General features: G+C 43.1%; 1 protein-coding gene across 7 annotated transcripts in view; it reads left to right on the top strand.

Annotated features, from left to right (window-relative positions):
• Nucleotides 1–27,371, top strand: part of GBF1 (golgi brefeldin A resistant guanine nucleotide exchange factor 1) — a 319,690-nt gene that overhangs the window by 279,282 nt on the left and 13,037 nt on the right. For 2 of the 7 annotated variants that reach the window (XM_077259202.1, XM_077259200.1), the window contains 7 exons: nucleotides 2,264–2,424; nucleotides 3,653–3,899; nucleotides 4,834–5,027; nucleotides 7,883–8,033; nucleotides 13,356–13,486; nucleotides 22,076–22,177; nucleotides 25,389–25,502. In XM_077259202.1, coding sequence (XP_077115317.1) covers nucleotides 2,264–2,424; nucleotides 3,653–3,899; nucleotides 4,834–5,027; nucleotides 7,883–8,033; nucleotides 13,356–13,486; nucleotides 22,076–22,177; nucleotides 25,389–25,502 — 1,100 coding nt within the window. Of the gene's footprint in view, nucleotides 1–2,263; nucleotides 2,425–3,652; nucleotides 3,906–4,833; nucleotides 5,040–7,882; nucleotides 8,034–13,355; nucleotides 13,487–22,075; nucleotides 22,178–25,388; nucleotides 25,503–27,371 lie in introns of all 7 variants that reach the window. The other 5 variants (XM_077259204.1, XM_077259198.1, XM_077259201.1 and 2 more) reach the window with 3 other exon arrangements.

Below are 27,371 nucleotides of genomic sequence, written 5' to 3'. Positions count from 1 at the left end.
CTTTCCAACCTTCTTAGATGAGAGACCTAATTAATCATGGAAATCCTCTCGAGATCCTGTATTAAGTCTGCTAATCACTAGAATGTCTGGAGATTATCTAGTCATGTTTTTGAGGCACATAAAAATGGAAACATTATGTACTTGTACAAAATATGACATTTTCATGAATGCATTCTTGAGATCTCCCAACAAATTGTTTTTAACTTTAGGATGAAAACTAATAAAAGTACCGTACTTCTGATGAGGTTAATAGGGAGAGTTGGATACATGACAAGCTTTACTCCTATAGAGGGATTTAATTTGCATTTCTCTAAGCTTACTGGTAAAACATGGCATACTTCCTAAGTGTATATTACCATACTTTTTTTTTAAAAAAAAAATTAACTTTTCGTGGGCAGCGTTAAAGGGGTTGACCCTTCTGGGATATTAATTGCCAATGGTTCCAGATTCAGCTGAATCTTTCTTGATAATGGAGTCCTGTCACACCTTTGTGAATAGAAAATGACCCACTGGCATGGCCACTTTCCTATCCTCTACAGTGCCTCATAGGCCTCTATTCTTGATTTATGTGGTGGGACCAGCATGCATTGAACATACAGGCCCAATACAGCAAAACCATTTCAGCAGAATTCTGGCATAAATTTCTTTGAAAAGTCATAAAATTCTGGCGCAACTCGGAGTTGTGCAAAACTTTAACGACTTTTGCCGTTTTCGTACTAGTTTCTAATTTATGACGAGCTGTGATATTACTCCAGAAATCTTACTCCAGGGACTGTCTCACGCCATCTGTCAGATGCCCGTGATTCAGGAAGAGGCGAGTGTCTGACTCAATCACATCCCCTCAACAAGAGAACATCTTGGGGATATTTCATACATATCCCATGTGGGAAATCTTTCTTTCAATTAGCAACTTGAGAACTTTATATTGATTTCTCAATTATTTATTTTTAATTACTTTTGATTGTGCCTGTTCTGATTGCTTATGTGCTGCCAGAGACCATTAAAGAGTGGCAAACTGGGCAATTGGCCTTGCCTTTTACTAGATATTCTTTGGGTAACCTCGGCAGATCACTCTTGTGAGCAACCCCATTGTAAATCTTTACACTTACTAACCCCTTCCTTACCGTAGTCAGAAAGAGGTCACTACCTTAGCCCTCCAATGAGTTTACTAGATCTAAACAAGGCAAAGGGATTTGGGTTAATGTGCATGCTTGTCCATTAGACGGGTAATAAATATATGCACCTTGTTTGCACTGCCCATTTGAAAAATATTAAAACTTTTACACATTAAAAAGTTCTGTGTAATGATCACATTTGGTTACACATTTTCTTTATTTTTCTTACATGTGTTTGAGAAGTTGCATGGCTTTTGTTTTATAGAAACACAATTAAAGGAAATCTTTCACCAGTTTTTTTGCTACCCCATCTGAGAGAAGCAGAGACCCTGATTCCAGCAATATATCATTTACTGGGTGCTCCAATTTTGTTTAAAAACTGTTTAATCTGCTGCAGATCTACCAGTTTTCTTAATGCGGAGCTCTGTATGATAGCTCCTCTGACTGGCAGCCGTCTGTATTACACTGTGCATTGGCAGAAATCTGTTAATTTGTGGTGGGGACGGATTTATACAGAGCTAATAAATCCGGAGGACTACAAAGCAGCAGATTTACTAGTCCTCTAGTTATAATCTGCTGATCAAATTGTGATTGTATAAAACTACAGCTCACAGGACAGTAAATGACACATCTCTGGTATTGGTGTATCTACCCTTACTTTATGCTGATCTCAGAGCAACTGGGAAAAAAAACTGGTAACAGATTTTGTTTTCTTTTAAAATGTTTCTGGCACTAGATTATATATGTCATCAAATAGGTCTTTGACTTGTTGAGGCTGATGTACTCGTTTGCATATCAATGAGTTATGAGTCCTTCTAACAATAAAATATTAAAATATTAAGCAATGAAGATTAAAAAAATGATACAGCCATTCTGATAAGTAAGTACATCTGCCTCATCAGGTCTAATAAATATCTAAGTGTTTGTATTGTGAAGTCTGGAAACAGATCTACTATAGTTTTGAAACTTCTTCAGCGATTTGCATTTGCAGTTATTCTCAAATGCAGACCGCTAGATTGGATCCACTAAAGTAGAAGCTGATTGGGAAATTTTTCCCATCTTATCTGGCTACACGTAGTAAAAAATGACATTCTGTTTAAGGAAGTCTGAAAAATATCACTGTTGTAAACCCATATGTTCATTGCTAGGTGCTCAGTCTGACAGTGAAGTCTCCTCTTATCACGCCACTGATGTTAGCTTGGATCGCGGATACACCTCGGATTCTGAGGTTTACACTGAGCACAGCAAGCAGTCCAAGATGCACCGATCAGTCACTGACGTGGATATGGCTAACAGCGGCTGGCTTGTGGTAAGCACACATTTAATATCCGAGCACAGCAAAATCAATGATTTCAAAGTCAGTGCATTCTTGTTCCCCAAAACAAGCAGGCTTTTCTCCTCTATTTATCATACATCGCCATTATGTAACCAACAGAATGGAAGCTCATCTGTCTATTTAAAATAAATGTGAATCAAAAAGAATTTAAGCTTAGGTTGGCGTCAGGAGAAGTCACAGAGTGGCTGGAAAGAGGCCGTCTGCTGGAATGACTACAGAGCGAGATTAAAAATGTCATCTCATAATCATAAATAGGAAATATTTCAGAATGTTTATAAAAATCAGCAACTTGGCAAATTACCTCTTAGAATGGTGGGATTTTCAATCTTTTAGTTTACTGCTCATTGCCCAGGTTGCCGGCCACCTCTATCATTTATCAGTGATGGCCGATCTCCTAGGTAAGGAGCGCAGCACATAGACTCTATGCTACAAAGCTGATGACCGCTCCTCTGAACCGGGTCGGATCACTGCATCCCCTTAGCTTCTGTGCCCTTATGCTACCCCATTGCTGCTGAGGCAAAAATGTCCCTGCTTTCATCATCAGAGAGGGCACAGCTTGGGCCAGCAGCACCATCATACTGCTAGTCCACACTGTCAATTGTTCAGGAACACATCGTATTCCTCCTCCTTCATCCTTGGCAATTAGGAAGCTAGGAGGCTGGGGAGAGGAGTGCTCCTGAAGAACACATAAGAACCACCCTTTATGTAGCTTATAATGTAGTGTATTATAGTTAGTCAAACTGCAGATATTTTTTAACAATTTAATTTAATTGTATTCCCACCACAGGAGGAGAATGGTTAGGTAAGGGATTACTACTAGAGTTGGTTCTAATTGGTTTGCAGGACCCAGGACATTGGCCACATCTATATTCTGTGGTTGTTGGTGTCTGGAGAACTGTCTATTACTTGATGGCATCTGTGGTGGTTCTACTGATTAGTCAGCCTGGTGTGACGTCATGTGTATCATGCCACAACAATGATGTCGCCCTAGGCTGGCTAATCATGAAAAAGAGCCATGGATGCAGTCAGACAACAGGCAGTGGTCAGGGCCCCCATCCAGGAGACCCAGATTACTGACATCACTAATGGACGGACTCTGTGAATTGGTTTGCACCATCTCTAATCACTACATCACTTTTTGGGCCTAACATACCTTTTTGTTGTTTAATATGAGCATGTTATGTGTTTTATTTCCTTAAAGGTTGGAAAGGAAGATGTTGATGCTTCTAAAATAACTGCAGTGATGAACAAGCCAGGAACAAACACTCCAGTAAACCAGTACAGTTTAACCATTGGTCTGGACTTTAGCCCACATGATACAAAATCCCTTATGAAAAGTGTGGAATCCCTGTCGTTCATTGTGCGTGATGCCGCACATGTCACACCAGAGAACTTTGAGTTGTGTGTAAAGACAATCCGGGTCTTTGTAGAGGCGAGTCTTAATGGAGGTGTGTGTAAGTGTTGCTCAGTCTTCTTCCTTCTAACAGATTCAATAGCTATGTTGTTGGCGAGTGTGCTGCGTCCCATATACAACTCCTCAATCTGGAATTAAAAGGTAGACACATTCTGGGCATGACATTGCACTTACTGTCAAAATATTAAGTCCCCTTTAAATACAATCTAGTATGGGTAACTCAGGGCATAAACCTAGTAACATTTGCGAATATACAAACACCATCATAAAAAAATAATAAAAGTTGTACTGTACAAGTTTTGTATGCTGTAATTACAGGAAATCTGTCAGCAGGGTTTTGTTACTCCATCAAAGAGCATCACGATGCAGGGGCAGAGAGATTCCAGCAATGTACCACTTGTTGCAGTTTTGATAAAATCCCTGTTTTATCCGCTGCAGGCCTATCAGTTCTCTGAATGCTGAGCTTTGTATAATTGCACCAACACCACTGATGGGCACAGTTTATGAATTTTTAGGACTACATGGCACCAGGTTTACCAGCTCTCTAATAATAATCACGTGCTGAGAAACCAGTGATTTTATAAAAGTAGAGCAAACAGCCCAGTAAGTGACACAACACTGGAATCCGGGTCCCTGACCCTATATTATGCTGCTCTCCGATAAAGTGGCCAAAACCAGGTGACAGATTCCCCTTAAACTCATTTGCACACTGTACTCCGAGTAATATGCACATGTGGCCACCATACACCATATACAGAGCCGGATCCCCACAGCTCCATACACTGTGTATGTGTCCGTTACATATGCTGGCAAATGTGTATTCAGCTTATCACAGACACTTCTATTTTTAAAGAATTGTAACTGCAGGTTTTCCTGCACATCTCTGAATGTGTCTGCTACTTTCATTGTTTGTCTTCAGTCATTTAGTAATTTTGTGTGGTTGAAAAATGATCCTGTCACTTCCAAAGGGTATAAATCCCAAGAGAAGCGAGCGAAGAGTCACAAGTATGACAGCAAAGCCAACCGCTTCAAGAAGAAAACTAAAGAGAAGGAAAATCCTGTGCGTCGATCCAGGGTCTCCAATCAGCGCCAATACCGTTCACACAGCGATGATGAGGAGGACGAGAGTGTGCCCGCCAGTTACCACACTGTGTCATTACAGGTTAGTCACGACGTAAGTATGGCAGGCCTTTCCTCCTCCCTCATATCTTCCCATTTTTCTTGGACTACGAAGAAGAAATAAGCACTACTTGATTTCTTCAGGAAATGATTTTCCATTTTCTTTTGTCAAATCACTGATTTCACATCACTTTTGATTAACTATACGCTTGCATTCAAGGCCCGCCTGTGATGGAGTTATTGATCATGTGTTACAGGCTGTAAAATATTAGCCTTGTGACACAAATCCTTAGGCTAGGTTCACATTGCGTTAATGGGTTAACGCTAACAGACTGCGTTGCACGGCAAAATTGTCGCAATTAACGCCGTGCAACGGGTCCGTTAGCGCACCCATTGACAGCAATGTGATTTGTCTCTGTAGCGCATCGCTAGCGCATGCCATTTTCGGCACGCGCTAGCGATGTGCCGTTTTTTTGTGATGGACCTCGGATGCTGCTTGCAGCGTCCGAAGTGCGTCCGAGGTCCGGTCCTCGCTAGCGCAGATCGGGGATCTGCGCTAGCGGGAACGATGAACGCGAACCCTAAAGAAACATTGCGTTAGCGCAATCCGCTAGCGCTATGAGCTTAACGGATTGCCCTAACGCAATGTGAACCTAGCCTAATGCTGCCACTTTGTGACCTGAAAGGATGTCTAGAAAATAATTTTTAATTGCCAATAAGGCAACTTGAGGACTTGTCCCCTTTTATAAAATCTTGGCTCAGTTTAAGAAATCCAAAGCAAAAGTAAAACGCCTTTTACGCTTGGTCTCCTGGTGCTCCTGTTTCCAGTGTCCGGTATTGGCTGCAGCGTTGTCCTCATGCTGACAATGCAGAAGCCATACTGTGACCCCAATAGTAGATGAAACACCCTCTTCAGAGCCGCTGAGCTCACTAATTGGCTGCTCTGCTGTCAGGGACCTCAGGAGCAGCGTCAGAGACTCAGCATTTGACCCAACGGACACTGAGTAAAGTGTTTTGGTTTTTTTTCTAACAAACTGCTCCTGGGGATCAGGATTGTCTGAAAAGGGACAACCCAACTAAGCCCTGGGAGTGACCTGAATTTTGGAATTGGCCCTTTCACTGCCCCAGACCACTATAAAGTGTCCACCTTCACTGGCTTTACTAACACCTGAATTTGCTTAACTCTTGCTTAGCATTAATCTATTCCCTCACAACAGACGAAGCGCTAGGAGCCATTTAATAATTCTGCTTCCTAACATGGGTATCCAGTGTTATTTCTGCAAACATGTCCCGAAAGAGAGGGTGGATTGTGGTAAACTGCTAAGACTTGTCTTTTAGGAGATGGAGATCAATATGATTCAGGTTATATTGATGAGTGGGAGTTAAATTAGAGGATTTTCTTAAAGGGTTATCCTACCAACCACATTTATCACCTACCCTCGGGTAATAAATGTATTGTGGTGGTCTGAATTCTAGGAGCCCTAAAGATGCCAAGAATGGTGGTCCCATATGCGAATGGGGTGTAATGATTATGCTTTACCACCACTCCATTGACTGCCTATTAGAATGGGGCCCACAGATTTGCACTTCTACAGACCCACTGAAGTTAATGGAGTGGTGGTCACATATACACATTACCGCTGTAGTCACGGGGACTCTGGGTATCCCATTCTCAGGGTCTGCAGTAGTCCCAGTATTGAGGGTTGCAATTAATTCAGCATACATTGGTGCTGTTTGGAGGTAACCCTTGTGAGAACCTGATATTACTGGTAATTGTGATATAAGATGCGTGTGCGTCTCTGCAGGACGATGGCACATGGACACTGGTATACTCTAAAATACCAGATCCAAGTTCAGAGAAATCCATCACCGCACTCAGCCTACTTCAGATCCAACCCAAACATCAGCCAGTAATCGGCATGTGACTCTTCTTTGTTTCTGACTCTTTACCTTTGGTCCTGGTGAAGGAGACCTGATTTCACTATTCCTGCCTGTTGTCTGCTGTTAAGCTATATTCTCTCTTTTGGGATGAGTATTGTACTCCCTAATGTCAGTGGGCTTTACTCTTCTGGAATTTGCTCTGTGATCCTTTTCTTCCTTCGCACGGAGGAGGACAGGGCCTGCATTAGAGACGTAGATGTGAATGTCCAGATGTTCTCGTTCACATCATGGTAAGGTTTTGCAGATAGTAGGATAGTTTTGAAGTCATGACTGTATCTTACTAGCTGTAAAAAATGTTATGTCTCATAGCATAAATGAGAATGTGGACTGAATCCGTTATTTCACCCATTTTGGCATCCTTTCTTGTATAGCCAAAGAGGCCATATTTGAAATGTTCACACCGCACCTGTTTATATGGACAGTGCACATGTCCTTGCATGACAGGCAGTGAAAAGAGGATAGGTCGGCACTGCTAGTCATTGCAATCAAATTATTGACGTAACATATGGAGATAAATATAATTATTAAGTCCTGAGTCAGTTACAACATAGCCACATGTGCAGCTCAACAGGAGACTGGCAACGGCAGAAATGGGAACAGAGAAAAAACTGTGGCACTCACCCCGTGGCCAACAGTTATTCCTTTATTACATCCGGGCGGAGGAGACCGCCAAACTAGCCTGGATGAAGAGCTTGGCAGTGTGAAATGACCGTCACTTTTTTTCTCTGTCTGTACCTCTGCCCTGATGTAATAAAAGGAATAACTTTTTAGCTACGGGGCGAGTAGCTACGGGGTGAGTGCCACAGGTTTTTTTTCTTTGTTCCTAGTTTTCATTGAATGTTTGCAGAAGGAACAGCTGATGGCTGGGAGAAATGCTATTCAGTATGTAAAGGTAAATTTGGCTTCCATTTCCCAATTTTTTTCAAAGGTGGCTTCACATCTATGTGTTTCTTCTAGCTTCTTGATCTGATGCACACTCTTCACACAAGAGCTGCCACAATTTACAGTTCTTGGGCAGAAGAACAGCGCCACCTAGAGACTGCAGGAGAGAAGATCACAGCAGACTCAAGGACTCTGTGGTCAAACTGCTGGTGTCCATTGCTACAAGGTGAGTTATCTCCCTCTCGACCACCACCATCTTGAGTAAAATTTTGGGCAGTCTTCTTCCGATTACTCAGCATGTTACAGGACAATGAGCTTTTGCTCGTTGGATGATTAGCAGTCTGTTTACTCTTCACAACTATTCTTAGGAATACTCGTTCTGGATAGTCTTTCAGTCTACATGCATCTTTTCGTAAATGATAAAATTAAAACTGCTGTAAGCATTAGGCTAAGTTCACACTAGGCGTTTTTGCTGTTTTTTTATGCTAATTTTCAGGTGCGTTTTACAGTACCAGGAAAGCCTATGAGATTTCAAAAATCTCATGCACACACATTGGTTTTTTTGTCATTAGTATTTTGTTCTTTGCATGTTTTTTTTGTGCATAGAGCATGTCACTTCTTTCAGCGTTTTTTCAGCATTTTTCACCCATTGACTTGAATGAGTGGTGAAAAAAATCGCTGAAAAAACACCAAAACTGCAGATATCAGGTTCTGCTGCATCTTTTGGCTAAAACCTGATTCTATAGAATAGGACTTTTTTTTCAACACTAAACTTTATCAGCATGCACAAGAGACAAGTCTAGCATGCCAATACTGCCGCAAAAAAACGCTGATCATAGCCTCTGATAGAGGGTCATATTACTTATGTTCATCAGCAGATACCATTGAAAAACAAAACTGCACTATAGTCCTTTGCAAAGTGTTTTTCTCTAATTCTTCATTGGAGGACACAGGCAACCATGGGTCTATGCTGCTGTCCCTAGGAGGCTGACACTATGCAAAAAAAGTTAGCTCCTCCCCAGCAGTATACACCCACAAACTGGCAGGAGGCTAATCACTTTAGCTGCATTTCTAAATTAGGTTTTGTTTTTTTATTAATAATCTCTTTTTCAGATACAACTTGTGATTTTGGGCAATGAAGTGGAATTGTCACTCCGTTCCCCCCCTCCCTCCGAAGACCAGGAGCACAGTGTGTGATGGCCTCACTACTATACCCTCTCGTGTCTACCAGGCAGGACCCTATCTCACCCCCAAGAGTTTTTGGGGCATCCGCACAGGCGGACTGATCCTCGCCATTACACCCGGCCCGCTCTTCTTTCAGAGCCAGACGTGCAGGGTAGGAAGATGGATCCATGACCTGCCAGCCGTCTGCTCTCAGTTCCCATAACAGCTTTCCAGAGGTCTGCATCCAAGTCCTTTAATATCAGTTTTCCACCATGCGTACTGGAAACAAATTTTTCTTCCTGCGACGATGTCTGCACCCTCTACATCCCCCTTCGGCCTCCAGGTACAAATTTAGTCCCTGGCTCCAACCTGGGCCTTACACAGGGCTGGGTCACACCTCCAACAGCCCAGCCAATCACGCGCTCTGAATCTCCCGCTAGGCTACGCCAGCCAATCTGAACTGCCCTTCTTCCCATCGTGTGGGAATACTGCACGCGTTATTCTGACGCTGCCTATCCTCCCCAACTCGCCGAGCTGGAATTCTGCAGGTATCCTCGGGCTCCGCCCCTTCTATCCATCACCATCTTCGACGCTCTCCACAGCGCAGCACCCACCTCATGCCTCACCCCAGACTTGGCCCTCCAGACCTCAGTGTCTCCAGGACTCAGGATCAACGCAGGTTCTGCCTTACAGACTTCTGCCAGGATCCCGGCTCTGAGTAAGCTTTGCCTCTGGGGGGCAGCTCTTATCCCAGGCAAACTCACCCTGGCACATACTTTCTTTAGCTTTCTCTCTCTTTCCCTCTCTCTCTACCTCACTTCCATCCTCTCCCTATTGTCCGACACTTTCCATGCTCCTCCTGTAATAAAATGTTTCCCTCTAATCAGACCTCTGCCCAAATTGCCATCCATCCATTATGCCAACCCAGGAGCCCCCCACTGCCCTCGAGAATTTGCATCTCTCCTGAGTGGGCCACATTTCTGTCTGTAGCTGACCTAACCACAGCATCCCACACTTTGGTCTTGGTCTGAGAATGGCTGCCTAGGCCCCTGTTGGCTTTCCCAGGCTTTTCAGATCTCCCCTCCTACCATAGACACAAGGGTACCCCTTGCAGGAACTCCAGGAGCTCAAACAAGTATGCCCATACCAGCTAATCGTCTACTTCACCATCACCGTCCTCCAGGATCCCAGCTCTCTCCCTCTACCCAACCTCTGACGCTCCTACGGCGCAGGAGTCAGCTCCACATCGAGTCAGATTCTGATCTAGACTCCAAACTGATCTCCAAACTGTATGAGACTGTGGATAGTCTGATTCTAGCCATTAATCAGACCCTTAACATAAAGGACGCAGAGATCTCTCCCTCGGAGCAGACCGTATCCTTAAGAAGGATGAAGCGCCATCCCCGTAGCTTTGCCAATCACAAGGAGTTGAACAGAATATTTGCTAAGAAATGGGAGCACCCAGACAAGCGTATCACAAGAAAACGAATAAACATTCTGTATCCTTTTGCAGCTGACCTGCTTCATAAACGAGCAGAATCTCCCTCAGTGGATCCTCTAGTCTCCTGGCTTTCCACTAACACCATTCTCCCTCTGTCTGATGGATCCCTCTTTATGGAGCCCTGTGACACACTGAAACACTCGCCAAGTCAGACTTCGAGGCCGCGGGCTCAGCCCTTTATCCCTCATTCCCTGTACGTAGGCGGCCGAGGCAGTTTCTTGCTGACGCTCCTCCTTTCAACCTAATGGACCGTACCAGTTAAGCAGGGAAGTAGCTCCTGTCCGCCCCACTTGATGTAGACCAGGGGTGTCAAACTCCTCGAGGGCCTCAAACCATGCGTGTTTCCAAGATTTCCTTCTCATTGCACAAGGTGCTGGAATCATTCTGTGCAGGTGATTAAATGATCACCTGTGCAATACAAGGAAATCCTGAAAACATGACCTGTTTGCAGCCCTTGAGGAATGCAGTTTGACACCCCTGATGTAGACGCCACTTCAGCCCTGGCAGCCGGCAACATCATCACTATTTTCAGAGTCTTATGGCTGAAGTCATGAAACACGGACTCTGCATCAAAAAAGTCTTTGACTGGCCTATCTTTCCAAGGTTCTTGTCTTTTCGGAGAGTAACTAGATATAATAATCTCGAATGCCACAGGGGGTAAAGGCACTTCACTTCATCAACAGAAGGCCAAATGTTCGTCCCGTCACACAGTCCAGTTTAGTTATTTTTGGAGATTTTCGTCCCAGAACAATATCCGACAGGACAAGTCTCGAGTCCTTCAGCAGAAGAGACCTTCCTTCAAACCACCCCCCGCCTGGCGTCCAAGAACCCAGCAGTGCTGGCTTCCAAGAATCTGATCCAACAGATTCTCCTCGACGTGACTGGTCGCTCCCACCTGGGAATACTCTCAGGCTGTGCAGCCATCTCCTTCAATTTCAGGACGAATGGCTCTCGGCAATTGAGGACACCCTGGGTCCAGGACGTGGTCTCCTACGGTTACAAGATAACCTTTTTTTACATTCCTCATTCTCGTATTTTCAAGTCCTGCCCACCAAAGAATGCTTTCCTCGTTCCCGAGTTTTTCAATGCTATCAACTTGCTCTCCTAAGGCAGGCATCATCGTCCCTGTTCCCCCACCAAAACACTTTTTGGGTTTCTATTCAAACCGGTTCGTGGTTCCATACTGGACCTCAAATTATTGAACACACATATATTTGTCTGTGACACTTCAGAATGTTATCTCTTCGGTCTGTAACCGCTTCAATGGAGCCTGAGGTATTCATGTGCCTGGTGGATATTCAGGATGCTTATCTGCACATACCCATTTCCCCCCCCCCCCCCCCCCCCCTTCGTCCCAAGAGTCCTCTGCTTTGCAATCCAAGAATCCCACTTCCAGTTCATGGCACTACAGTTTGGCCTAACCACAGCATTCAGGGTTTTCACAAAGATAATGACAATGGTTATGGCCATTCTACGAAGCAGGGGCATTCTCATCACCCCCTATCTAGAGGATATTCTCATCAAGGCTGCATGCCACAAGAGTCTACAGATCACTCTGGATACTTTCTCACCTGTGCTGGATCATCAACACCGCAAAGTAGTCTCTGACCCTGGTTCAACGCATCGTTTTTCTGGGAATGCTGTTCGACACCACACAAGCAAAGGTTTTCCTGCCTGAGGAAAATTATTAGACTCTAAGGCTACAGCCACATTATCAGTATTTGGTCAGTATTTCACGTCAGTATTTGTAAGCCAAAACCAGGAGTGGATCAGAAATGCAGTGTTAATGCATTTTTATCATACTTTTCCTCTGATTGTTCCTCACCTGGTTTTGGCTTACAAATACTGATGTAAAATACTGACCAAATTCTGATAGTGTAATTGTGGCCTAACATGCAGGATTCACTCTCTGTGGCCCATCTCCTTGCTTTCTTCGCTTCTACTTCCCCTGACGAAGCCCTATTTGTTGGGGCGATACGCGTGGGGCCACAGTTTCTTCCACGCTCAGAGCCTGGATTCGGGGGGTTGGTTCAATCATATGCTGAGGACTTATACTTCTTTCAGCTTCATGGGGCTTCCACGTTAGTGGATCCTTTTAAATGGCCAGTTATTAGACTGGTGTGTTGTGGGCCTCCTTGTTTCATGGGGTCCTGTTTTGGGTCATTTGGAGCAGTACATGTCCCGATGGGATGTTTCAGTTGGATACTCATCACAACTGCCTCTAGAGCCATTAGGTTTAGTTTGGGGATTCTTCATGCATTTCCTTTGGTGCTATTGGGCATTGCATTATTCACTCTGAGAAGCCATAATTTTCTGGTTTTAATTATGTTTTAACTATTATTGTGTGTGCGCCAATAAAACTTGTATTACTATTTTTGTATCAGTACAGTTGTTGTGGTGTGCATTATTTGCAGTAGTGCCTTTCTTCGAGTGTTGTGGTTCTGTTTACTACTGCCGTTGCACCCCTAGTTTGTTGATCCTCTATCTATCTATATCTATATATCCATATATAAATATACACACATATATATATATATATATATATATATATATATATATATATATATGTGTATTTATATATCTGTGCGCCCGGTCCTCTCCCTTTTGCCCTCAGTTTAGTACTCAAATGGTCGTTAGTGAATAATTGCTTAAAAACCAAAGTCTAATATATCCAATATTGATTCATTTCAAATTAGGACTGCCACTATACTGTCGGCACAGGAGGGGGCAGACTGTGCCATCTCCCACCCCAGCCTGTGGGGTTTATCATATTTCGTAGTGGAAAATACTTGTACAAAGTTATATATTCATCCCATTTCAGTTGAAGATTGTATTATATTGCGCAGTCTTTTGTGAAAATTTTGTGTTCTTTTTACTTCCTAGGAATTGCATGGCTGTGCTGTGATGCCCGTCGGCAGGTCCGAATGCAGGCTCTCACATATCTGCAGAGAGCACTTTTAGTCCATGATCTCCAAACCTTAGATGCACTTGAATGGGAAGCATGCTTTAACAAGGTGAGAGAAAAACCATGCCGTAACCATTCTTCTCTCTATACTATTGCGACTTATCTGGAATCGGGGTGTTTTTTTTACCTTTGGCTTCACCCATTATGGTGAGAAATGTAAACTGAAACACCTCGGCCTTATTCGGACCTCCGTGTGTTCCGCCTATCACAACAACTTGGTCCTGGTGACCCAACACTTCCAGACTTCCTGGATGTTATTATCATCACTATTTTTGTTTTAAAGCAAACCGGTCGGCAGCAGGATTGTGCCCAGTAAACTACACACAGTGTCCTGTCATAAGCCCATACTGATGAATATCTAAGCAGAGCACCACATGCAGACCCCCCACAGGCCGCCCTGAGGCACCAGAATGTTATTAACTGAAAAAACAGCTTAAACAACCACCACAAGACAGATTTCATCAACCTAGGTATCATTTTAATCAGTATAACAGCGCCGACCTAACACTGTCTGTAGGTTACTGTGCACAATCCTGCTGACAGGTTTGCTTTATTTGTATTATCTTTAGCTATATTACTTATGACTCTTGTATATGAACCTCTGAAATGTAAAGCTCTGCGGAATATGTTGGTGCTATACAAAAAAAAAAAAGATTGTTAAATAGGAAATGATTGGATCTGCAATTCAGAAATATGTTGTTCTCTTATGGGGTACAGTCCCTGTATAGCACTTCGTATAAGACTAGATAATCTTAATAAATACTTACCTTGTAATGTCTTCACATCCTGTTCTGTCCAGATGTGTCCGGAAAACAGAATTCCCAGCGGTGGAAGTTCACCGACCTCCATATTGGGACACCCAAGTGATGGGTGTCTCAATGTGGAAACTGCTGGTGGTACCAGCCTCTTGCACGGTACCACCAGCGGAACATGGTCGCACCACACACACACACACACACACACACACACACACACACACACACACACACACACACACACACTGTATATGCCATACACACACCACACACACACACACACTGTATATGCCATACGCACACCACACACACACACAGACTGTATATGCCGTACGCACCACACATACACACAGACTGTATACGCCGTACACAGCGCAAACACACACACACACACACACTGTATACGCCGTACGCAACACACACACACTGTATGCGCCATACGCAGCCTCTTGCACAGTACCACCAGCGGTACACCATTGCGAACACGCCGCCGCCGGGGTCAGCTGAATGATTCACTGACCGCCGCCATCTTTGTACAGGAGGAGCGCATGCACAGTTTTAATGTGACCGCCACTATCTGTCTACACAAAGATGGCGGCGGTCTACATGGGGGAGACAGCTCAAACGAGATAGCACATGAGGGGAGAGCACAGCAGACAAGGGGGATAGCACATGGGGTAGACAGGTCAAAGAAGAGAGCACAGACTGGGGAAGTCAGCACATGGGGAAAGAGAGAGTGGAAAGGTGGGTGAGCACATGGGGGCAGAGATTCTCAACTCTGCAAAGCCTGCCCCCATCGTGACATTACCGCCCTCCCGATGCGAAAGCATCGGGCCTCCATCTAGTTCTATATATAAGGCTGTTTCCTCCTGGGGTGGTGCAGAGTTCATTGTGGGAGATGGGCATAAAGACCAAAGCATACTGCTTAAGACTGCAGAAAACTTCAAGCCTATAAATGGGTAGTGGAGCATGTAGAAGTGCAGCTAGAATACCACGAACAGGAACACTGAGGGGAAAGTTCCGAATTGGGAGACTTTTTGGAGGGAGATATCCAAAAAATCTCCAGTATATTAGAGATTAGATTAGAGATACTTTCATACATACATTCAAATCAAGGAAGATCATCACAATTTTGCAGAGCATTTATCTAAATCCTAGCAAGATCTCATTGTTTCCTATGTAATGTCCCCAATATTTGGAGCTGAAAGTTTGTGATGTGTATTAAACCAATCATTGGTTCACAGATTTAGTTATCATAATTTTATTAAAGAAAGTAAGAATTAACCTTTTACGACCTTAGACGTATCCATACGTCCAGGTCGCCGGGTACTTAATGACCTTGGACGTATGGATACATCCTGGCGATTTTGCACACTCTATGTCCACCAGGTGTCAGCTGGTTCTGACAACTGACACACAGCTCTCAGTGCCAGGAACGGTGCCCGCACTGCTCCCGCCACTTTAACCCCCTAAATGATGCTAGCAGTTTTCAAAAAGGCAGAGGGAAGAAAGCCCATCTGACCTTGGATCGGAGACCTTACGACGTCATCGCAGGGTTCCGATCATTGCGACGGTGACTCGATGTCGTTATAATGACATCCGGGTCACCAGACAACGCACGTTAGTTAGATCGTGCGTTCCTGAACTGGTATACCTTAGAACTGTGATAAGACTGCAGAAAGTGAAAGTCCCATAGTGGGACTAAGTAATTAAATAAATAAATAAATTTAAATCACAAAATAATTAAAAATAAAATATATATTGTACCCATAAATAAATATTATGAAAAAAATAAAAGTGCACATATTTAGTGAACACCGTAAACTAAGACAGAAAATGATTCTTTATCATACCTCCAATCAAAAAGTGGAATTAAACGCGATTAAAAAGACAAATTAAATAAAAATGGTATAGCTGAAAATGTCTAGTCCCGCAATAAAACAAGCTGCCATACAGCTCCATCAGCACAAAAATAATAATTATAGCTCACAATAAAGCATTGCAAAATTATTTTTGTATAAAATATTTTTTGTGTAAAAGAGCCAAAACATAAAAAAATTATATAAATGGGGTATCACTGTAATCGTATTGACATGAAGAATAAAGCTGCCTTATCAATTTTACCACACACAGAACGGCATTAAAAAAACACAAAAAAACTATTCCTGAGTTGTGTTTTGTTTATTCTGCCTCCCAAATAATTGGAATAAAATGTGATCAAAAAATGTCATGAGTCTGAAAATGGTACCAATAAAAAAAGTAAACTCGTCCCACAAAATATAAGCCCTCACATGATTGTCGGCCAAAATATGGAAACGTTCTAGCTCTCAAATTAAAGTGATGGCAAAAAAAAAAAATTTTTTCTTTTTTTTAAAGCGACTTTGTGTGTCACAGCAGCCAAATATATATATGAAAAAAATCTAAATCTGGTATCGCCTTAATTGCACCGACCCAAAAAATAAAGTTGTTTAATCACTTATATCGCACGGGGTACGGTATATAAAATAAATAAAACCAATTCTTCACCTGCTTTTGATTTGTTCATTCTTCTTTCCAAAGATCACAGAGTCGGCGCACATTTATCCTGCACTCTATGTTGAGCTCTTACATTGGGGTTTCCGTGTAAATCTCTGAAATGCGTGTTTCAGGTGGAACCCCGACAGAAAATTGCCTATAATTAGGCAGATAGAAGCACTGTGGATGCCATCGACCTGTGATCTGGTGGTGTATTTTTGTTAGGCATGCATAAAAGTGCCGTCGGCCACAGTTTTGTGCACCTCTGTCTGGCCTATGTTCAGTGGTGTCCTTTTTTTTCAGAGTCCAGAGTAACTCTGCTACCTCATTATAGTGAATGGTCTCCTCTGAATTACATCACTTGGAGATTTAAAGGGAAACCTCTATGTAAGTGCTCAGCGTAGTGCTCTGGATAAATGTGTTGCCAAAGAAAGCTTCAACTCACTCCACTAAAAAAAGCAAGTCCCCACTCTGGTCCATCATCTGTTAGCGAAATATAGGGGGCTTCCACATTGCTGGAAGCACAAAGGCTCTGGGAAAGCAAAATGGCCCTCGCCTCCCAAAATAAATTCTGCAAATTCTGTTCTCCCAAATCCAAATGCCCAATCCCTTCTGAGCTCCAGTTTGCTTAATCCTTTAGAGACCGCCAATGTGCATTAAAACGGTGTCTGGTAACAGTACTTATTCCCTCATCGTCGGTTTTAAACTGCAATTGAGAATAAGGCTGTAACGCCCCCCCAGAGTCGGAAAATCTCCGGAGTAGCTGAGACCCCAGAGAACATGATCAGGGCTGGATTTTCTGGTGTCCGATCACAAAAGAAAACAAAAGTGTGCCCACTGTTTCAATGATTTATTTCTCTTATGACTTGATATACATGTCACAAGAGAGAGAGATGATGCTCACCGGTACCTCCGCCATCCCCGGCCCGGCGTCCTCTTCCTGGAAATATAAAATGGCGGGTGCATGCTCAGTTTTGCCTATTGGTTCCTTTTGATCTCGGTGATAGATCCTATCACAGTGATCAAAATAAAAAAAATAGATAAAAATGGTAAAAAAAATTTCTTAATTTTTTTCCATTCTTTGCAGTTGGGGTTAGGTTTTTGTTAGGGTTGGGGTTAGAATTGTTTTTTTTTTTTTCAAAAGTAAAAAAATTTCAATATTGTGGCTAGTGTTGAGCGCAAGTGCTCGCTACTTAAGTGTGCGTTGGGTGCTCGGGTATGCATACTGAATCACGGATACCCACATGATTATTTTGGGTGTCTAACAGCCTCGAAACGTGTGGGGCAGGGACTCAAGCATGTCACTCGAGCACCTACGATATTTGATGCATACCCGAGCTCCCGATGCAAACTGGAGGAACTGCTCTCAACACTAATAACATATTCAATATGACGACCTAATGGTATCAAATTCTGTCGTAACTGTGGGTTCAAAATGATCAATATACCCTAGATAAAATCATTGATGGGTGTAATTTTCAAAATGGTGTCACTTATGGGGGGTTTTCACTGTTTAGGCACATCAGGGACTCACCAAGCGCAACATGGTCCACTTATTATTCCAGCAAATTTTACAAAGTCAAAAGGCTCTCCTTCCCTGCCGTGCGCTCAAATGGTAGATTTCCCGAACAAATAAGGTATCTGCGTATTCAAGAGAAATTGCACAACAAATTTTAGGGTCCATTTTCTCCTTATCACCCTTGTAAAAAATCAAGTGTTTGGGTCTAAAGTAAATTTTTTGTGTTCATTTTTTCCTTACACATTGCTCCGGTTTCTGTGAAGCACCTGAAGGGTTAATTAACTTCTTGAATATGATTTTGAGCACCTGGAGGTGTTGGGTTTTTAGAATTGTGTCCCTTTTGGGTATTTTCTTTCATAAAGACCCTTCAAAGTTACTTCAAGTGTGAGGTGGTCCCTAATAAATAATTTGTAAATTTTGCTGGAAAAAGGTGAAATCGCTGGACAAATTTTAACCCTTAAACATCCTAACAAAAAAAATTGTTTCAGAAATTGTCCTGATGTAAATTTGACATATCGGAAATGTTTATTAACTATTTTGTGTGACACAACTCTATGGTTTAAGGGCATAAAATGTAAAAGTTTGAAAATTGCTACATTTTCAAAATTTTTGCCAAATTTCCATTTTTTTCATAAATAAAAGCAAGTCATATCAAAGAAATTTTAAAACTATCATGAAGTACAATGTCACAAAAAAAACAGTGGGATACGTTGAACCGTTCCTGAGTTATAACCTTATAAAGTGACACTGGTCAGAATTGTAAAATTTGGCTTTGTCATTAAGGTCAAAATTGGCTCGGCCATTAAGTAGTTAATCCACATTTAGTGTCCACATGTTTGGCATTTTTGTAGCGATGAGAGCCTGCCTAATTTACAGGTGCATGAGCTGGGCACAATGTACGGGCACTACAAAGGTATTGATCACTACAATGGTAGTTTGCAATTTTCACTCTGCAACATCCACTGCTTTGTTTCTGGAAAACACCCATGGAGTCAAAATCTTCACAACACCTGTAGATAAATTCCCATAGGGGTATAATTTCCAAAATGGGGTCACTCGGAGGATTCTGCTCTTCTAGCACTTAAAAACTCTGTTTATGGAGTCCACAAACAATTATAGAAAATTCTGCGCTCCACAATGGCTCCTGTATAACAGTACTGATTAGCCACACGGCGAGACTCCGGAGGGACGGATTGCTATTTGCCTATAGTGCTCCATCCCTCCCAAGTCTCGCCGTATGGCTAAAAAGTACTGTACAGCCACATATGGTGTATTTCTATATTCAGTAGAAATTGTGGGTCACATTTTGGTGCCATTTTTACCCACTTCCCAGTGTGAAAAAGTAAAATCTGGGGCTAAAACAAAATTTTGGTGGTAAAAATGTAATTATTTTTTCTTCATTTCCCAATGGTATAAAGTTCTGTGACCCACCTGTGGTGTCAATATGATCACTGCACCCCTATATGAATTCATTGAGAGGTGCAGTTCGTAAAATAGGGAGGGGGGCGGGGGGGTTTGCTGTTCTGGTACATCAGGTGCTCTGCCAATGTGACATGGCATGCTCAAACCAGTCCCGCAAAATGTGAACTCCAAAATGGTGCTTCTTCCCTTCTGAGCTTTGCACTGTGCCTCAAAAGTAGTTTTCAACCACATATGGGGCTTTGGCATACTGAGGAGAAATTGCTCGACAAATTTTGGGGTCCGTTTTCTCCTATCCTTGTGAAAATAAAAAAAAAATGGGACTAAAATAACATTTTTGTGGAAAAAAAATGTGATTTAATTTTTTTTATTTTCACAGCTCTACGTTATAAACTTCTGTGAAGCAGCTGGGGGTTCAAGGTGCTCACCACATATCTAGATGTATTTCTTGAGGGGGTCTGTCTTCCAAAATGGTATCATTTGTGGGGAGTTTTCACTGTTTAGGCAAATCAGGGGCTCTCCAAACGAGACATTACACCGACAGACAATTCCATCAAAGTCTGCGTTCCAAAGGTCACTCCTTCTATTCTGAGCCCCGCCATGAGCCCAAACAGTAGTTTACCCCCACACATGGGGTATCGGCATACTCAGGAGAAATTGCACAACAAATTCTATGGTGCAATTTCCCCTGATACAAGGGTAACGGGAAATTGCATCATACGATTTGTTGTATTTGAAAATGCAATATATTGGGCTAAAAAACATATTTGTGGAGTAAATATGATTTTTGTTTTATTTTCTCAGCTCCATGTTGTAAACTTCTGTGAAGCACCTTGGTGCTCACCTAACATCTACATAAGTTCCCTCAGGGGTCTAGTTTCCAAAATGGTGTCACTTGTGGGCGGTTTCCACTGTTTAGGCACATCAGGGGCTCTCCAAGCGAGACATGACGTCCGCTAATTATTCCAGCAAATTTTACATTCAAAAAGTCAAATGGCGCTTCTTTCCTTCCGAGCCTTGCCGTGTGCCCAAACAGTGGTTTTCCCCCACATATGAGGTATGCTCAGGAGAAATTGCACAGCAAATTTTGGTGTCTATTTTTTCATATTACCCTTGCGAAAATGAAAAAATTTGGGTGTAAAGTTAAATTTTTGTGACAAAAAGTTAAATGTTATTTTTTACCTTCCACATTCCAAAAATTCCTGTGAAGCACCTGAAAGGTTAATAAACTTTTTGTATGTGGTTTTGAGCACCTTGAGGTCTGCAATTTTTAGAATGGTGTCACTTTTGGGCATTTTCTGTCATATAGGCCCCTCAGTCACTTCAAATGTGAGGTGGTCCCTAAAAAAAAAATGGTTTAGTAAATTTTGTTGTAAAAATGTGAAATCACTGGTCAACTTTTAACCCTTATAACTTCCTGACAAATAATTGTTTCAAAAATTGTGCTGATGTAATGTGGACATGTGGGAAATGTTATTTTGTTAACTATTTTGTGTGATATAACTCTTATTTAAGGGCATAAAAATAAGTTTGAAAATTGCAAAAATTTTCGCCAAAATTCCATTTTTTTCACAAACGCAAGTCATATTAAAAAAAAATGTACCACCATCATCATGAAGTACAATATGTCACGAAAAAACAATCTCAGATTCAGTGGGTACCGTTGAAGCGTTCGAGTTTTTACTTTCTAAAGGGACAGTGGTCAGAATTTTAAATTTTGGCATTGTCATGAAAGTGCAAACAGCCTTGGGAGGTAAAGGGGTTAAATGTTCCTATCATATGAGCTGATTTCTTATACAGTAAGTGCAAGAAACATTTATAGGGCTTGGAGAACCCTCACAAGCTTGATTACTGTATTTTACCAATATCATTTTTGTTTAGGACTGTCTTCAGACCTAGCCTTTAGGCTACGTTTACATTTGCGTTGTGCGCCGCAGCGTCGGCGCCGCAACGCACAACGCAAACAAAAACGCATGCACAACGCTGCGTTTTGCGCCGCATGCGTCCTTTTTTTCATTGATTTTGGACCTCTGCGCCCGGACGCGTGCGCCGCAGTGACGCATGCGGCGCAAAACGCAAGTGCGACGCATGTCCATGCGCCCCCATGTTAAATATAGGGGCGCATGACGCATGCGGCGACGCTGCGGCGCAGACCGCAAATGTGAACGTAGCCTTAGATTGTTATTGCAGGTTTCCCTGCTCAGGAGCGCCTGACTTCCTGGATGGTGGGTGGGCACCTGTGTTACCCCACTAAATAAGTTGACACTGTAGCCAGGGTTTGTAATATGTACTTTTGCCCTTTTTTGATAAATGACATTGTCTTATTGACACTTTTTTTTTTTTTTACAAATGCAACATTCTAATGATACATCTGCAGTTTTTAACGATTGTTTTTTTTCCCCTCATCCGTTCCTCTGTTTGTCTTCTTTAGGTGCTGTTTCCTCTGTTAACTAAGCTTTTAGAGAATATCAGCCCTGCTGATGTGGGAGGCATGGAGGAGACAAGAATGAGAGCCTCCACTTTGCTTTCTAAAGTATGTAAGATGATAAAATTGTAAAATTTGTGTACCAGTAGGGCTTGAACTGATATGTTTCATGTCAAAGCTTTTATATATTACGTTGCTGACCTTGTAGAAGCACTGCACCAGTAAAGTGACGTTACATAAAGTGTCAAGTAAAAAAAGCACATAATTTGTGAATACTGTACCTACTGACTAGAGTTGATGCAAATTGATTCGAAGGGTCTAGTACATCGGCCACGTCAGTAATCTGTGACCAATGGCCAGAAGCCCTGAGAACCATCTCTTACATGACAGCATTCACTGCTCTTTTCTGTAGCCAACCTTGAGTCATGGTTGCGGTGTGAGGTGTGTGTGACATCGTGCCCGGCCAGCTCATCAAAAAAATAAAAAAAAACCCTCAGATGATGGCAAGTAAAAGGCTTTTCTCAGTGCTCCGTCCAGCAGCCACAGATTACTGACATACATGATAGACCAGGTGCTGTGAATCAATTTGCATCATCTCTACTACTGGGATATAAAGCATGTGGAGCCATATGTGTGCTCCTAACTGTATGGACAAACCTCCTTGCATAGAAAAGAATTTAAAGGTGTTCATAATGTTGGACAATCCTTACCTGTTTTAAGGGTTTCTTGATATTAAACTGTTGAAGGGAACATGTAATCACGATTTAGTATTTTAAAATAAAATTATGACCATAATGGCGCTTTTATACTGACTTAAAAGATAATTGTAGGGAACAAATCCGCATTCTGATTCTTGTTTAATTCATCTTAGAAGTTAAGGTGCAATATCCTCTTCGTGCATCGGAGCTAGACTGTGGTTAGGGTTTTTGGCTCTGCTGCGGCCCCTCTGCGTTTGGTTGATCCTCCTTTTTATGGTTCGTGCCAGTGCCATTCATGCTGCTGGCGGCGCGTGCACATTCATCTCTCAGTGGTCTACAGCAAAATGGTGCCAGTGGCGGCACATGCGCAGATTCAGACCTCGGCTCAATTACGTGCCAATTTCTCAACATGCACATGCGTCACCAGCGGCACTAATTTGATTAAGGCTTTCGGACGTCAGTCTGCAAAAGCGCCCCATCAGCGCCATTTTTCTGAAGACCACTAGGAAATGACCACTGGTGCGATCTTTAAAAGAAAAAAAAAAAAAAAGCGGTTTGTACAAATGCGGAGGGGCCATGGCTGAGACAAACACCTTATGCACAAGCCCACCCCAATGCACGAAGAGGATATTGCACCAAAATTTCTAACGTGAATTAAACAAAACTCAGGATGTGGATTTCTACCCTACAGGTATCTATTAATCAGCATTTTTATGCCATTGTGGCCATACCTTTATTTTAACATACTAAATCGTGAATACAGGTTCCCTTTAAAGTTTCCCTCAGATGGGATACTCGGGGCAATTGTGGTATTTTTGGAGTTCGTGTTGGGTAGGTTTGTAGCGACACCACAGGAAAATTATGCATTACACCATACCAAATGAAATTAATAGGTTGTTTGTGTATTGCCCTACAGGACAGGTCCTTTAAAGGTATTGTCCACTACTAGGACAACCCCTTCTTGATCTAAATGCTTGGTGCCGATAAAATAAAAAAAACATATATACTCTGCTCTTGTGCTGGTGCCGTTCCAGCGGTGTCAGCAGTCGCGTTCCCAGGGAGGTGACTAAGCTTTTTTTTATTTTATAATGACCAAGCGTGGGGTATGAGAAGGGGTTGTCCTAGTAGTGGACAACTTATTTAAGACAAGAGGCGCTCTTTGTAGCCACTGTCAAGACTGGGCAAGAAACTAGGTTGCCGACTAGAAGATCCCCTCCATTAGTTCAGAATTCCCTAGAAGTGCAAGTGAGAATGGGCTTTCTAGACTGGACTATTCCCTTTAGGGTATATGCACACATTGCGGATTTTGCTGCGGATCCACAGCGGTTTTGACGCTGCGGATTCGCAGCTGTTTTCCATGAGTTTACAGTACCATGTAAACCTATGGAAAACAAAATCCGCAATGCAAATGCACATGCAAAATCCGCAAAGGTTCCATCTATGTGTGCACATACCCTTATGGGTCTAAGGCTATATGCACACGTTGCAGATTTGACTGTGGAATTTTATGTGCAGATTCTGCATTTCTTGGCAGAAAATGCACGTCAGAATCTGCACCTTTTTTTTGGTATGTGCACACGTTTTTGTGCGGATTTCTTCCTTTTTTTTACCACTGCAGATTTCTATTATGGAGTGGGTGCAGAAACGCAGCAGTTCTGCACAAAGAATTGACATAGTCCTTTTTTTTTAATCTGCTGCGTTTTCTGTGCAAATTCTTCTGCACCATTAGCACAGCATTTTTTTTTTTTTGCCATTCATTTGTACTGTAAGGTTATGTGCACACGTTGCGAATTAGCCTTAGGAATTTCTGGTGCGGATTCTGCCTCTCCTGTCGCGTTTTTGTGCAGATCCGCAGCGTTTTTTGTGCATTTTTGCTGCGTTTTTTTTGCGGATTTGCTGCGTTTTTTACCCCTGCAGATTTCTATAATGGAATAGGTACAAAAACGCTGCAGATTCGCAAAAAAGAAGTGACATGCTACTTCTTTTAAACCGCAGCGGATTTTCCGCAACGTGTGCACATCTTTTTTTTTTCTCATTGATTTACATTGTACTGTAAATCACTTGCAGATCTGCAGCGTTTCTGCGCGGAAAAAAAAGCTGCAGATCTGCAGGAAATCTGCAATGTGTGCACATACCCAAAATCCTCACATGCGGAAGGGCATGGATTCTGTATGTGGCCCGAGCCAAGCATGCACATGGTATGGTGAAGCTGGGAGGGATAGCAGTCAGACGTTGGCTATTGAAATTGTATGGCCACCTTTAGGTCTCTTGCACACAATATGAAATATTCTTGCCAGTACACTTTTACTATGCCATATGGCGGAATTTTTTATTTCCATTCTGCTCTGTCTTCTGTATGCATTCCTTATAAATTGCTTCAGAAAAGGGAACCTGGTTTGTAGTTGTAGACACATGTTCCTGTGGAGGAGTTCTGCTTGTATACAACATCTGATGATTTTTAGGGTATGCTAGAATGTATTTTGTCTCTTTTTTACATGTACTCCATGTATTAGTATTAGTACTGTATGCCAGTTGGCATGGACCTGATAACTAACCCTACATTCAGATGCCGTACCCTTTTTTCTCTACGTTGCGGTCACCATTGTTCTCTTCTCCCCTAGGTCTTCCTGCAGCATTTGTCTCCATTACTGTCTCTCGCTACATTTGCAGCACTTTGGTTAACAATATTAGACTTTATGGACAAGTACATGCATGCTGGTTCCAGTGACTTGCTGGTATGTGTATCTTATAATATGATAAATCCTGCATTTTCCACTGCAGATTGCAAATAAGTGGTCTATGATGGCGACACTGAAAATCTGGTGTGTACAGCATTGAACACTTTCTGAATATATTTTGGTCATTTTAGCTCTTGAACTAGTGTGATAACCTGTGGGGTATTTCAGGTTTCCTGTGCAGTTATGTGTGTCAGACTACATACTGTTCATGCTTTCTGCAGATAAGAGATTTACTCGATTCACAGGGCATTGCTTTTATGTACCGTATTTTTGGGATTATAAGACGCACTTTTCTCCTACGCCTCATTGGGGGACACAGGACCATGGGTGTTATGCTGCTGCCACTAGGAGGACACTAAGTAAACACAGAAAGAATAGCTCCTCCCCTGCAGTATACACCCTCCTGCTGGCTCTCAGTGAACCAGTTCTTGCTTAGTGTCTGTAGGAGGCACTTGGGTCTGTTTCAGACCCCACCGTTTTTATTTTAATTTTTGATTTTTCGTTCTATTTTTTCCTTTAACGGAGCGAATGGGGGCGACGGATCCTTTCTAGGCTTCCATCCCCCGAACCATCAACAGGCAAGTACATGGAGCGTTCCTCCCGTATCCTTAACTGCAACGTTGGATGCCAGCCCTGAGCTCATATTACGGGCGACGGTTCCTTCGCGTTCCGATCTCCCCCCTCCATAGCAGGCGACCACATGGAGTAGCCCTCCATCTACCTCTCCTGGAGCCAGGTGCATAGCCGGACATGATATATATGGCGCCCGTGCAGCCCCCTTCTGCATCACCACTGATATAGCGGATGACGCATGGCGGCAGAAGCTCTCCACCCCCTCCCTGACTATGGCGACGGTGGATTGAGCACCGGCCCACCGCATCTACCGTGAGTACACTGCGGGGCCGAGGCGCTTTGGGGGTCCTGGTCCCCGGGGTATCGGAGGTCCGCACCTTAAAGCCCGGGTCCCGTGAGTGGTCTGCAGTGCGGCACTTCCTTCAGAGAGTGTGGCTTAAGAATGGCGCTAATAGCGGTCGCGGTGCTGCAGGCCGCAACCGCAGGTTTAAAATTTAGCCCCCGGCTTATCCCTTTCATACAGGCCGGAGTTTTGGCCACGCCCACTGGCAGTTACCGCCGCCCACTCTTTCTGGCGCTTCTCGTTCCCTGAGAGACACTCACTTCCTGATCTCTGTGGCCATCTTGGTACACCCACAGGGCTGATGCTGCAGCGCTGCTCCAGCCTTTTCAATCACAGCCTTCAGGATTAGCGATTCCTGTGCATAACTCCCGTGGCATCACACTGCGGACCTTCCCTGGAGACTCAAGACACAGGACCATGGGTAAGCTCCTGAAACATAGCTTAACCCTTCCCCTGCTAGTAAGCGCTTTCCTCCAGGCTTTACGATGTCTCACCCAAAGCCTCACAAAAAGTCTGGAAAAACCCACACTGTATTTTTCGCTGAATGTACCTCTTGTAAGGTATCATTACCCCGGGGTCACAATACTGCATTATGCACAGCTTGTGAACCGGTGACGGCTCAGGAACAACCTGTTGCTGATACTGAACCCAGTGAGCCTAGTCCCCCTGAGTGGGCTACCTCCCTTTCCCGGTCTATGGCATCCCTGGCAAAAGCATTAGACTCGTTCTGAGACCCTTCCTCTAACCAGGGCACTAATACGGACAACGCTTCACATGGTCAGAACCCCTCGTATCCAGGGATCGTACCTTGCCAAGGAGTTCTCACTCTTCCAGGAAAAGGACTCGTGCCATATCCCCAGACCATCAACGGTTTTCGGGTTCTGAGAGCTCCATTTCTCGCTCCCCTTCCATCGGGGCTAGTAGAGAACCTGTTTCAGAGGACGATTCTG

Source organism: Ranitomeya variabilis, chromosome 4 (assembly GCF_051348905.1).
Source record: "Ranitomeya variabilis isolate aRanVar5 chromosome 4, aRanVar5.hap1, whole genome shotgun sequence".
NCBI classification, from domain to species: Eukaryota; Metazoa; Chordata; class Amphibia; order Anura; family Dendrobatidae; genus Ranitomeya; species Ranitomeya variabilis.
Note: the sequence above shows the minus strand (reverse complement) of the source record. Positions and strands in the feature narration are given on the sequence as shown.